Source organism: Lupinus angustifolius, chromosome LG06 (genome assembly GCF_001865875.1).
Source record: "Lupinus angustifolius cultivar Tanjil chromosome LG06, LupAngTanjil_v1.0, whole genome shotgun sequence".
Lineage (NCBI taxonomy): Eukaryota > Viridiplantae > Streptophyta > Magnoliopsida > Fabales > Fabaceae > Lupinus > Lupinus angustifolius.
Genome location: NC_032014.1, coordinates 12,964,925 through 12,979,422, shown reverse-complemented (window position 1 = coordinate 12,979,422; position 14,498 = coordinate 12,964,925). Strand labels below are relative to the sequence as shown.

The 14,498-nt window shown below is 35.4% G+C and overlaps 1 protein-coding gene across 1 annotated transcript; it reads right to left on the bottom strand.

Moving 5' to 3' along the window:
* Window positions 260-1,878, bottom strand: LOC109349951 (cytochrome P450 86A22). The gene is given in 2 exon segments (XM_019591030.1): window positions 260-883; window positions 886-1,878. Coding segments are annotated over 2 exon segments (1,134 nt in total). The 5' UTR covers window positions 1,745-1,878; the 3' UTR covers window positions 260-608.

Genomic DNA, 14,498 nt, shown 5'->3' with positions numbered 1-14,498 from the left:
TTTGTTTTAACTTGGATATACTGTTTGAACTTGTAATTATATTTTTTAAAGCTAGAGCCAAAGCACAAGGAAAATAAATTACATCAAACCAATTTTAGGAGTGGAGGCTCCCAAAACATCAACAGTAAGAACCCCGGATCCAATATAAATAGGAAAGTTAACAAGAGTAACACAATACCCAATATATGACATAACCATAAGTATTTCACATAAAATTATAGACACAATCATGACTATAAAGATCTTAAAGAAGAAAAAATAATTACACAACCCATGTGCAAACTGTAACTTTGTCATTCTTACTGTAGAACTCTTTAGTATATATATATTAAGCAATATTATACAATTCCAAATCTAGAAAATTGGCAGTTGTAGCAGATGCGATTTACCATTCACAAACGCCAACTTGACTATACCTGTACAAGTACCCACATCAAATAGTTGTTGGAGTACTTATGAAGGCACCTTGTCTTCACAAATTTAAAGTACAAATCAATGCTATGTGCTCCAGCATTACATATAGTTTAGTTTAATTAAATACATATTCTATAGTAATATAGTATATATGATGCAATAAGTCACATACCCATTCAAGCAACAACACCCTTTTAAGTTACAACCCCTTGATTAATACTGCTGAGACCTTCTTTAATCTTTTCTATCATCGGCCTGAGATCCCTAGCATGCACATTCATTTTTAGCCCGTACTTCATGAACAATGTTAGTGACATCTTCTGCTCCAGGCGGTGGTCCTGCGCCACAGTGAGTCTGTGGCGTAGAAGCACGGCTGCAGCAATAGATTTCATCTGTAAATAAGTTAAGTCCTTACCTAAACAAATCCTTGGCCCTGCATTGAAGGAAACAAATTTGTAGGAATCTTGTTGCCGTCGGCGGAGAGCCACCGCTCCGGCTTGAAATCAAGGCAATCCTTCCCCCAAATGTACTTCATCCTCCCAATGCTATAAATCAAATATGTAACTGCAGATCCTGTAGAAACAAAGGTTCCACTAGGCAAAACGTCGTCGTTTATAACATGCTTAGAGTCTTCAGGCACTGAAGGGTAGAGCCTCAGTGTCTCTAATAATGCAGCTTTAAGGTATACCAAACAATCAACCTCCTCAAACACTAGAGGTTCATCCACCCATTTTGACACGTCATCACCACGTGTCTCAAACAAAACAGTGCAGAGCTCCAACAATATCTTCTCCTCCACATTGGGGTTGAGAGTGCATAACCAAAAGAACCAACTAAGTGCAACTGATGACGTGTCACGTCCAGCTAGGATGAAGTTGAGTGCCACATGTTGGAGAAACTCGTTTGTGTATGATTCCTTCTTTTTCATGAAACGGGACAATAGGTCATCATGGGTAGTGGTCTCACTAGAACCAATTATTTGTTGTTTGTTGAGCAAGTCAAGCTTGCGTGAATTGATGATGTTGGATAGGTACTTGTCAATGTGTTCCAAGCTTCGACTTAGACTCGTTTCCATCCCTAATCCAAGCCATTTTTTAAGCTTCCAAATAATCTGAGGTAAAATGAATCGTTGGAGCGTAGCTTCAGTTGCATGATCGAAAGACATCGAAAATGGGTTTTCAGGAAGACCCATAGCTAATGTTTGTGGGTCTTGCCCGAAAGCCAAATAATGATGTGAGTTTAAAGGGAAAAAAGGAACCCCTAAGTTGAGAGAAAATATTGATATGAAAATATATATGGGTAGTTCTGATGAAGAATGAGTTATATTCATGCAGAGTTGCAAACAATGTGAGAGAGAAAGATGTGGAATTAATGGAAGAGGAATAAAAAGAGAAGTAAGTGGTTAAGTATTAAGAAATGAGAGGTACGTAGTACATGCATGTGAGAGAAAAGTATAAGGAGGAGGTTGTGACTTGAGAGAAAGGGGTATGAGAAGAGAGAATAAGGTGATTTATAGAAGAGAATAAGGTGATTTATAGAAGAGAATTGGTGAAAGAGAAAGATGGACAATTGATTAGTAGAGAGACCAGGTTTTGTTGAAAGTTTCAATGAGTTAGGTTGCATTTTCTTTCCTGAGCTTAATTATGAACCCCTATGTATATCTGCTGTCTCATTTTTTGTACCATTTCATGTATTATTATTTTTGAGTAAAAAATAATTATTTAAATTACAATTATAATTATTAAATATTTTTCTTTCTCTAACCAATTATATTTCTTTACATATAGAATAGAAGGGACAGCAAATGTGGACACTGATGTGGTAATAACTCTAGTCAAGTTTGTCTCATCTGATTTTGATACGTTAAGAATTGACTAAATTAAGTTTTGAGTAGGGTTTAATAAAACTATTTTTTTGCTCAAGTCAGCTATGAACTTTTTAACGAATTGATATTAAATTTATGTTACATATCAACATAATTTAAAGGCCTACGACAATTGATGGATTATTATATATAATTATATATATAGAGAAAGTTTATAAACTTTAATAATAAATATAACTACCAATTAAATTTCATGTATTAAGGATTTTGTACATGAATACATATATATATATATATATATATATATAGAAAGTAATTCAAGTAAGAATTATTATTATTGTGACAAATGAAAATAATTAATATGAGCAAGTTAATATTATTTGAATGATTAAGATTATTGATTTAAAAAACTCTTTGCTAACTTCAAAATAAAAGAAACTAATTGATAAACAATATGTCTTCCACTTTCAACCAACTAATGAGAAAAATTATTGATTTTTATCAAACAATCAAATTTAACACTGCAACACATATCAATCATGTAAGTTTCAAGTTGGTTATCAAACATCACCAAATCAGTTGAGCAAAAATCACATTGCAATAAAACTTTGTAAGTGCAATCAATTTTGGCATATAAAACTAGAAAACAAATTGATTCGACTCAAACAAAAAATACAAAAAACAGTTATGTATTTGTCTTGGAGAAATAATCACGAAGTTCCTTAGGTTATATATATAGTAGTATAAAAAATTTAACATGATTATTTGTTTTTCATGAATATATGATATCATTTGCCAAAAAATCAAATTTGGAGTTATAGCTGTAGACATATGGAGCACTCTCTCTACCTCTACTCATAGGAATATCCTATCATGTTCCAAATATTGTCTTGTACTAATAAAAACATGTTATATTACTTAAAAAATTAAATATTTATTATTTTTTTGTTTTTGTTTCATTGCTATTGATGTATGTCATGATTTGAGATATTATTTGAGGCATAAGATCTTTATTCTATTGAAATATTAGATATCAATGTCGGTTTGTAAAACCACATATGAATGTAAAAAACTAGCCTAGTGATGAATGTCAAAAACTACACTGATCAGTTGATGCACTTACATACTGTTGAGGAAGACATGTTGAAACAAAAATCTAAAATTAATTGGTTGCAACTTGGAGATGGTAACAACTCCTTCTTCCATGCTACAATCAAGATCCAATATGAAAGACATTTGCAAGCTGATAACCTCTAAGGGGAATACAGTCTATAGTCAGGAAGATATGGAAAAGGAAGTGTTGTCCTCCTCTAGAAATTTGGTTGGCACAACATCAACTCACAGAACAGGTGTTAACCTAGTAGCCCTAAGAAATGGGAAATGCTTCAATAGAGATATGGCTTGTAGCCTAACCCAAAAGGTCACTGAGAAGGAGGTTGTGGTAGCACTTCACAGTATTGATGACAACAAAGCCCCAAGTATTGATGGCTATAGCTCACCTTTCTTCAAGTCAGCTTGGTCCATTGTTAAAGAGGATGTCATTAGAGCTGTCAATGAATTCTTTGATGTTGATTGTCTTTACCCTGCTATGAACTTCACCCTGGTGACATTACTGCCAAAACATAGCAATGCTAGCACTGGAAGACATGAGACCCATATTATGTTGTACAACCACTTACAAAATCGTCTCCAAGATTCTCACTAGTAGACTGACTCATGTTATAGAACATGTGGTTGATGATAATCAATCCGCATTTATCCCAAGCAACACAATTCATTATAATATTATCCTGGCCCAGGAATTGGTAAGGGAGTATGGTAGAAATGGTATCTCTCCAAGATGTATTGTAAAGCCTTGAAAATTACTCCAAAAATATTGCTAAAAAATTGGTAATTTTTTTTTGAATAATGAAGCCATATAAAATTTATTTCTTTATATTCATTTTATTTTCGGAACATCACTTTAAGTAACATACAATGCAGAAATTCAAAAACCATTACCTAATGATAACAAAAAATAACTCAATATAACTTCGAATAATGCTTCATTAGAATATCAGAAAATGTTGGTACGAAATAGAAGGCAGAATCCTAATCGCCCAAATAAAACTAATCACAAAATAAATACCCTACATAGGTACCCTAATCAAAAAGCAAAATAGAAATGGAAATGACTCTTAGCGGCTAGCCCCAACGTTTGCGGGTGTGCTGGAACACTCGCTTAGGTCCTCCTCCATCTCCGAGTCGGAGGATTGGTTGACAACTTCAATGGAGTCCTCGATTTTGATCAACTCCATGCAGTCATCCTCTTCAGCTGATGGCTCATCTTCCTCTACTGCCATCTCCTCCTTCGGAACATAGGACGAATGCTGCGACGAAATCACCACCCTTGCATCTGCCTAGAGGTTTGGCATCGTCCACCGAGCTGCTCTCCTCCATACTGGGGAACTGATTGCGTCGTTCCAAGTCCATCGCCTCCTGGAAGGCCCTGCAACATCTGGTCCATGAGGAGTCACAAACTGAGTCGATGGCACAGAAGGTACCGGCCTCAAAGCATGCAAGGTAAAGAAAGCCTCAAACTCCTCATGATGGTATGGAAAGCGCATGGAAGATCCATCATATACCATCTCTAGCTCTAGGGCACAAGGGCTTGTGTAGGTATAACGGTCGCCCTCAATCCTCCATACCCCCTCTGGGACATCGAAAAACGGTAACTCCGAATCCTGGCAGAACGATCCATCTGAACAAAACGCGAATAGAAGACAAACAAAAAGAAGAGGGAGTAAGACATCTAATGAATATTACTCATTGACGGCGTGGAATTACACAGAATATTACATCTAGACAGACATGTATAACATACACAATATATATATATATATATATATATATATCACATACATAAATGCAAATGATGAATGGTATTATAAATCAAACCATGATGATTAATATCCACGAGCTCAATTTATGAATGCTATGTTTATTTCATCCATCATTACACCAATATCCTCCCAATAAACTATTCGGAAATAACCGAGAGTACAGGTCTCATAACAAGCCGATTTGAACGCACCAAATTATTCCTCGCAAGGATATATGATCGATCTGTTCAAAAGAACTTTCCATTTCAGGATGATGTCGTATCAAACACTTTATGGGCATCCCTCCCATCGATCTCAAAACATGATTAAATGGTAAAATACTTATATGTTATGTTTGACTCCTATACATGTTCTAGCAATTATATTATGCCTAATATGCACATATAACATGTATGATTAATGCATGACCATACAATAAACTAGATGATATGCCTTATGAATATGATATGACAATTATAATGGCTCGTGAGACTTGCAACTAGGTTTACCTAACCTATACTCACTAACTAAGGAACACATCTCGTACTACTTAGAAATATAACTCTATTGATATAACCTAGTCTAAATATGACCAATGAGTTCTAGGCATATTGATTGTTGAGCCATCTTCAAGCTTTAACTAATTCCTTGTCTTCATCAAAACATAGGCAAAACATTGCTAGTGCAATCCTTGACACTTTGCACTTTCAATCTCCCCCTTCTTGATGATGACAAACACCACATCAAATATCATATTAACTTTGATGAAATAGCTTGACGATGTTGTACATTTGCATAACGGTTGTTAATTCAAAGTTGAAGCACTTTTCTCTCCCCCTTAGGTAAGCAATGATTATTACAGAAGCTATTATACAACCTGCAAATATATTAAATACAACAACCAACTTTTCTCCCCCTTTTGACATTATCAAAAAGATACAAATATTCGACTCTAGTCAAAATTCAGAAGAGTTATTTGGTTAAAACAGACTGTAATTAATCAATTAATTTTGGGCGTTTAATAAATCAACCAACTGTAAGAAAATTGCACAAATGCTCATTTTAACATAATTTAATCGATTAAAACTAGTACTTAATCAATTAAATTGACAGTAAACAGCAACAGAATTGATTTAATGGCATGAAAGACCATGTTAGTTCTATCTAAGCATGGAATGATTGAGCATTGATATAAATGAACAGTAAACAACATGCTTAATCAATCAAATAGGGGTACATACACCAAACATGATCAAGATCCATTAAACATAAATTCATACTTTTTATGACATAATTAACCATTTAGCATGAGAAAGACATTTTGAAATCATTAAAGCATTACTTGCAATTGAAAACAATAAGCAACGTTTAAGCATAATACCAATGTAAGTTTAGTAAATGAGCAGTAGTTAAGCTATTACAATCCAAATGCAAAATAGAAGAAGTTCTCAAGAGGGAAACAATGATCAATATAATCCATAAACTAGGAAGGATAAACCTAAGGATCTAAGGTCTCCTAACTAGGGATGAGATGGAGGGTTTTTGTTGCCAGGAATGATCGAGCTACCACCACCCTTGATGAGAGTGCACAACTTGTTGAACTCAGCACACAAGCTCTTGTTTTGTGAATCAGCAGTTGTCTAAACGAAGTTCCGCAAGGATTGATAATGATTATCTATGTAGGCATTCTGACGCTCCTCAAAATTCTCTAAATCCGTATGGTATGAGTCCTTCAAAGACTGAAAATGAAGATCCATCTTGTTGTTGAGACGTTGTTCCATAGCATCCAAGTGAGCTTGTCCAAAAGTTGGTTCTTGTGTTGTATTTCCAGAAGACTCCCCTTGAGTAGTAGCATTTGGCTCATGTGTTTCATCTTGATCATCCTCACCAGATGGGTCGAGGTTCACAGTGTTGAAATCCTCTTGGTATTGTCATGTGCTGCCATACTTGTAGATGCCCATCTTGTGAATCAAACTCTCACCAATCAAATGATATTTATCAGAACATTCCACAACAATAGTATCAGAAACATCAATATGCAAATAGTCAATAATGCGCGAGATGAAAATGCTATAGGGAAGCAAGTTTGATTGCGATGTAGAGACACTATACATGACCTTTAGGATCTCTTCAGGCCAATTAATCATCACATTCTCCTTGGCGGCATACATGAACCTCAAATCATTCATGGTAGGTTGTGCATGATTTGTGTTGCTTTGAATCATAATGTATGCAATCAAATAATGCAGGGGCCTATTCTCTACGGACAACGACCCAACTTTTGTCAATTCACCTTGAACATACAATTGAGGTCTCCTCAAACATGACTTATATACTTCAGCAGCATCAAAAGAGTTGTTAACCCAATCACAGTCTCCCAAACTAGCACCATTACACGATAATCCACCCACATTCATGAATATCTCATCATTCAACTCAAATAATTTTCTAGTTATCATGGATCAATACGTCTCATCCTTGTATCTAAAATTAGCATAATATTGTCTAACTAGAGCATGGTAAATGTTACCTTTTAATTCCAAAAAGGGGACAACCCTTGTGCTTGCATTCCATGCGGAAAATCAAAGTTTTGTTCCGCTACCCAAGTCAAATTGGCATACCTGATGTATGTAGGTTTTCTTCCCTGAAATTTGAGCAACCGTGTCTCTTGCAAAATCAAAGAATAATACGGGTCTCCACGGTCTTGCCTTACCTGTTGATTCGAGGGTATGACTTTTGGAGCACGTGGTTGACGTTGAGCGGTTGTCTTGATCCTTTGTGCACGACCACTCTCCATTTTTAGCTGAGAACCGAGTTGATTTGCAGGTTTAATGGAAGGATTCACGGGAAAACCTAACTTAGGGTTTGGAATTGGGGGTAATCGGATTTCTTGGATATTAGTGATGGATAAGAAGGTTTATGAAGTGGAATGGGGTTGGAGTATTCGGTTTTAGGCTAGGTTAAAGTTTAGGAATGATATTGAACTTGTTCCTCTGAGATTTGAGAGAAAATGGGGTGAGAGAGGTTTTGAAAAATGCCCAAAAACGCTTCTGTTTCTATTTAACTGGTGTTGTTAATCGATTAAATACCAGTCTTAATCGATTAACCAAGTTAAAAAATTACAGGTTTTAAAAAATTGCACCCAGATAATCGATTAAAATGAGCCCTTAATCGATTAAATAGCATCAGATACAACGTTTTGGATGTTTAAAAGCATGCAAAGATTTCTAACATTTAAAATGCAATATTGAGCAGTCACATATAATAAAGATCCGATAATCCCATGATATTTGGTTACCTAGATAGATTTTCCCTTTTCATCTTTATCTAGATAGCATGAGGACGCCATAGGAGTAGATGCATCTTTACATTGCTCCATATCAAACTTCTTTAGTAATTCCTTGCAATATTTCGATTGATGAATGACGATGCCACTTTCCATTTGTTTAATTTGAAGCCCAAGGAATAAGGTCAGCTCACCCATCATCGACATCTCGAACTCGCCCTGCATCATCTCAGAAAATTCCTTACAAAGGATGTCATTAGTAGATCCAAAGATTATATCATCAACATATATTTGAACAAGTAAAACATGATTATCTAATCTACGGATAAAGAGAGTTGTGTTGACCAAACCTCTTTCAAACCCTTTTTCTAATAGGAATGAACTCAATCTATCGTACTAGGCTCTGGGAACCTGTTTCAGGCCATAAAGGGCCTTCTTGAGTTTATACACATGGTTGGGTATTTGAAGTTTTCAAACCCTGGTGGTTGGTCTACGTACACCTCATCTTGAATATAGCCATTTAAAAATATGCTCTTAGCATCCATTTGGAAGAGCTTAAAATTCATGATAGATGCGAAGGATAATAACATCCTAATGGCCTCAAGTCTGGCTACAGGAGCGTAGGTCTCATCATAGTCGATGCCCTCCTCCTGGTTGTAGCCTTTGGCCACTAAGCGAGCCTTATTTCTAATGATCAAGCCAGATTCATCTAGCTTGTTATGATTAAGTCCCAAACATTATTACGCTCAAACTGGTTTAGCTCTTCTTGCATAGCTTTACCACAGCGTACATCCTCGATGGCTTCATCGATGGTCTTTGGCTCAATTTGAGACGCAAATACAACAAAATTACAGAAATTACGTAAAGAACTACGAGTTACCACCCCCATAGATATGTCACCTATCACCTTGTCCAGTGGATGATCCTTTTTGGTCTTCCATGCAATCGACATGTCCTGGTGCTCATCTTGAACTATTTGTTCTGCATATTCTTCTTGGATTTGGTTCATGTCCCTTGTATAAGCTTCTTCTAGTGCACCTGAAACATCATCAGGAAAGACCTTTCTCTTCTCTTTTGGAGAAAATTCGTCAAAATGAACATGAATAGACTCTTCTACTTGCATAAAATACTTATTAAACATACGAAAAGCCTTACTATGTAATGAATACCCTAGGAATATGCCCTCATAAGCCTTCGAGTCAAATTTTCTCAAACTTCTTTTTGCATTATTCAAAATAAAACATTTACACTCGAATGCATGAAGACGAGCAATATTCGATTTTCGACCTTTTAAAATCTCATGGGGTTATCGAAAAAGTAGGTCTAAGAAGTATTCGATTCATTACAAAACAGGCAGTGTGTACTGCATCAGCCCATAAATATTTGGGAACCTTGCTCTCATTTAGCATGGTCCTTGCGAGTTCCTCTAACATTCTATTTTTCCTCTCAACAACTCCATTTTGCTGAGGGGTATAGGGAGCCGAGAACTGATGTATGATGCCATGCGTATTACAAAATTTATTAAACTTATGATTTTCAAATTCTCCGCCATAGTCGGATTGTATGTAAACAATTTTAAGGTTAGACTGGTTTTGAATTTGTTTGGCTAGACATTTAAAAGATTTATATGCATTGCTCTTAGATGCTAAAAACAAGGTCCAAGTGAATCTAGAAAAATCATCAACAATTACCAAAGCGTAAAAACTTCCACCAAAACTCATGATTTGTGACGGTCCAAACAAGTCCATATGGAGAAGCTCCAAAGGTCTAGTAGTGGATATCACATTCTTTTTATTAAAATAATTCTTTACTTGTATACATTTTTGACACATGTCACAAGAATCCTGAGTTTTAAAATCAATTTTTGGTAGACCAATAACCAAATTATTTTTAGATAAATTTTCTAGATGCTTCACAAGAATGTGAGCGACCCGTCTATGCCAAAGTCATATGTCATCTTCTTCTGAAATGAAACATTTTTAGAAAAGAGAAGTGACATCCTCTAGGTCAACCATATAAATGTTATTAACACGATAGCTAACAAAATTTACATTATTAGATAAAACGTCACGAATTATACAACAATCAGAATCAAGTGACACACGATTACCTTTGTCGCAGAGTTGGCTAATACTCAAAAGATTATGTTCCAGACCTTCGATGTATAGAATGTTCTCGTTTATAGCATGAATTGAGTTGCCAATTTTTTCGGTGCCTAGGATCTTTCCTTTGTTGTTATCTCCGTATGTGACGAAACATTTTTCTTTCAATGATAATTCTACGAATTTTGACTTATCTCCTGTCATATGTCTCGAACACCCGCTGTCAAGATACCAATGTTGCTCATGTGTTCGAAGACATACCTGCAAAATAGATCACTTGCTGGTTTCAGGTATCCGAATTATATTGGGTCCTTTTCTATTAGTAACCAGGGAGTTATTTCCCTTTTTCACCCAAGCGTAAACACCACTCGGTATCCCATATTTCCTAATGTAACATGAGTAAGAGGTGTGGCCATATGTGCCACAATAGAAACATGTAGGAACTCTATTTTTATTATAAGACTTTTTATTAGCACGAGTTGCAGGTTTCCTATATGGTATATTTCTATGACATGGAGGGATATACCCTAATCTAGTGTGGTCACTAACATTTCTTGTTTTACTTAGCAAGGTATCTAATTGATGTTGACGATCTGTAAGTTTTGCGAGTTTTTCATTTAGTTTAAAACTCTTTTTTTTCTAGTCCTCGCAAGACTCACAGATAGTTGTTTGAAATAATTTATTGTTAGAGAATTCGCATGAATTACAGGAAAAAATTAGATCTAAAGTTTCATTTTCTAATTTCAGCTCATCTAATTCTTTTTGTTGTTGTATTATTTTTTTGATCATATAGCAGAATTACCCTTTTTCTACCGACACTAATTCTAGCTAATTTCTTTAGTTCTTCATGCATTTCGACATAAGCATCATATAAAACATCATATGAAGGAGAATCATCAGAAGAGGATGATGTATCAGAATATAACTCATTATCAGCATCCTTTGTACTACCTGATCCGCAAGCCTCATATGTTATAATCATTAGGCATAGTTTGGCGGTCTCCTCATCATCCGAGGTACTTGATGTCGTCTCTTCCTCCGGTACATTCCAGATGAAGTAAGATTTCTTCGATTTGAAGTCCCAGGGAGTGCTCTTTTCTGAATCAACTTTCTTCAGGTAAGTGGGACATTGAAATTTCATGTGACCCGACTTACCACATTCATGGCAAGTGAAGCGCTCTTTATTCTTGCATTTTCTTGTTGATTTGTGTGCCTCTTTCTTTTGAAAACGCTTGAAACCTGCTTTCTTCTTAAAGAATTTTCTAAACTTTTGTACGAGAAGGTTTAATGTTTCTTCATCAATGTCAGAGTCAGAGTCATCATTATCTATCTCTTCAGTAGGTTGTGATGTTGTTGCTTTAAGAGATATGCCTTTCTTCTTGCTGTCTGACTCTTCATGCATGGTCAAGCATCCAAGCTTCATCTCATGCTCTTGAAACTTTCTGAATAATGTTGCCAAAGGCATGGAATCAAGGTCCTTAGATTCCATGATCGCAGTTACTTTAGGTTGTCATCTCCTGTCAAGACAGCGTAAAACTTTATTAGTTAGTTCACCTTTGGAATTTTTTTTATCAAGGGCAACAAGATGATTTACAATATGAGTGAATCGTTTTTTCATATCGCTAATTGATTCACTTGGTAACATACGAAATAATTTGTATTCATGTGTCAGCGCATTCAGCCTTGCACGCTTGATCTTGCTAGTGCCCTCGTGAGTCACTTGTAAAGTGTCCCACATCTCCTTGGCACTTTGACACTAAGATACCCGAAAGAATTCGTCATATGATAGGGTCGTGGTTATTATATTTTTAGCGCGTAGGTTATAATGAACCTTTTTGCGCTCCTCATCGGTCCAAAAGCTTTTAGGCTTTTCTTTCGTTTCGTCATCCACTAAGTGAAATGGGACGAATGGCTCGTTGATTATGGATTCCCAAATGTCTGAATCAATGGCCTCAATAAAAATCTTCATCCGGACTTTCCAGTAGCCGTATCCTTGCCACTGAATACGGGAGGACGGTTAATGGATGCGCCATCATCGCTAAAGGGGTTGGTGGAACCCATATTAATTCCCTTAGGATCATGCATATATGGTTGAGCTAGCACGTTGTACTAGCTCTTATACCACATGTTAGGTATCAGTGGCCTAGACATACGTAGAAGGGGGTTGAATAGGTGTAGCGATTATCAATTTTCGCTTCTCGCACCAAAACCTAGTTCTGGAAAACAACCCAGGTAATCGATTAACCAGTGGGCTTAATCAATTAACTCGCAACAAAAACAAAATTACCAGATCAGCTTCTTGCACATATATTTACCAACAAACAAGCAGAGATACAACATATATTTTTATGCAATATTAACAATGATATAGCAAAGTATTAGTATGCAAAATATCAGCTTCAAACACGAATTAAAACAATGATTATTATGAAAGAGATTAAGAGAGAACAACTTGCACAAATGGATTTTTATCCTGGTTCGTTTGAGGGTCCACTTGCAAAGTACATCCAGGCCTTCCCTTATGATCTTGGGAGATTTCTCTTCACTAAGTGGAGAGACATATACATATTGACTCTTGCTCTTCTCTATTATTGGAGAGGACAATGCATACTTAAGATTATAAACATGACAAAAGTAATATTTCAATAGTCTAGATTTTTGTTTTTTTTTCTAAATTAAATATTTTTTTAAAAATAACCTTCTCACAATCGCAGTACTGCAGAGTCCAATATTGAAGAAGAATCCATTTCATATATATTTCTTCATTTATTTTTAATGACAAAAGTGTAATTTTAATATAATAAAAGGAATAGACGTGTGATTGAAAGTTGCATTTTCCTTTGTTTTTTTATATACTTGTCTCTCCATTAATAATAGAGATGATCCTAACTTTTTTCTGTCCTACAATGTAAATCATGTATAATTTCAGGTCAAAAATATAAAGTTAATATATATTTAATTTTATCATCTATAAAAAAATGTTACATGAAGCAAATAGTATACACTTTTCCATAAAGATATTAGTTAAAGATGATCCGGAGAAATTCTTGCATCTTAAGTTGAGTGAATTACACTTTATTTTCCACAAGTTGAGTGTTACTCAAATCACATTATAATGGATTTATTTTAGCAAAATGATCTTAGAACCTTCTTTAATGGTACAACTCAACCAGAGAAACTTGTATGGACAAGATCAAGTTGTATTTACATAATCACGTTTGTAACTACATATGAGAGTTGCATATACCTTTTTAATGGGTCCCACTATTTTACATCATTTTGCTTATAAGACTTTATAACTGCTAAGAAACTCACTTGATATGAACTCAAGTGAGTCTAAGTTAGATTATGATGGGCTAAAAAATATTGGTGGTCCCATGGTAAGGGCAAGAACCAAAAGAGCACAATATGTAATAGGACAACTCATGGAAAACATCAAGGATAGTGTTCCAAGACGAAATCAATGAAGTTTTAAGTTCATTCATTGTGTTAATTGAAAAAATGATCAAAAAGTGGAAGATATTGTATATAGTTGTGCCCCAGGATACGACCAGACCATGTACATTGTGAGAGCATATTGTATTCTCCAAACTTCTTGGCTAAACCAAGATTAAAAGTTCTTATAAAGAACCAGATTCTTGTGGCGAACATCACCTTGACTTATCAACACTCAAGTGTTGTGGCGCCTACCACCCCATTTCTCACCCATCTTCTATTATCTTTACAAATACAATTTTGCTACCATTTCAATCATCGAAAAAGCCCAGAAGAACATGGGCAAATTCAGGTCACCAAACATGATAGATCGTTACAAAGAACCTCCAAAAGAGGTTCACATCAAGTGGCATCAAAGCTAAGGCTCTTGCTTGGTGTTTAAAAAAAATTCTTGTTGGTCGTCTTCTTTCTCTTTCTTCTTACAAAAAATTCAAAAAGTATAAGTGTCGAAGTCCAAAAAAAACAGAAATAAAATAAAAGTGTCAAAGAGTCAAAAGTCCAAAAGAAATTCTGTG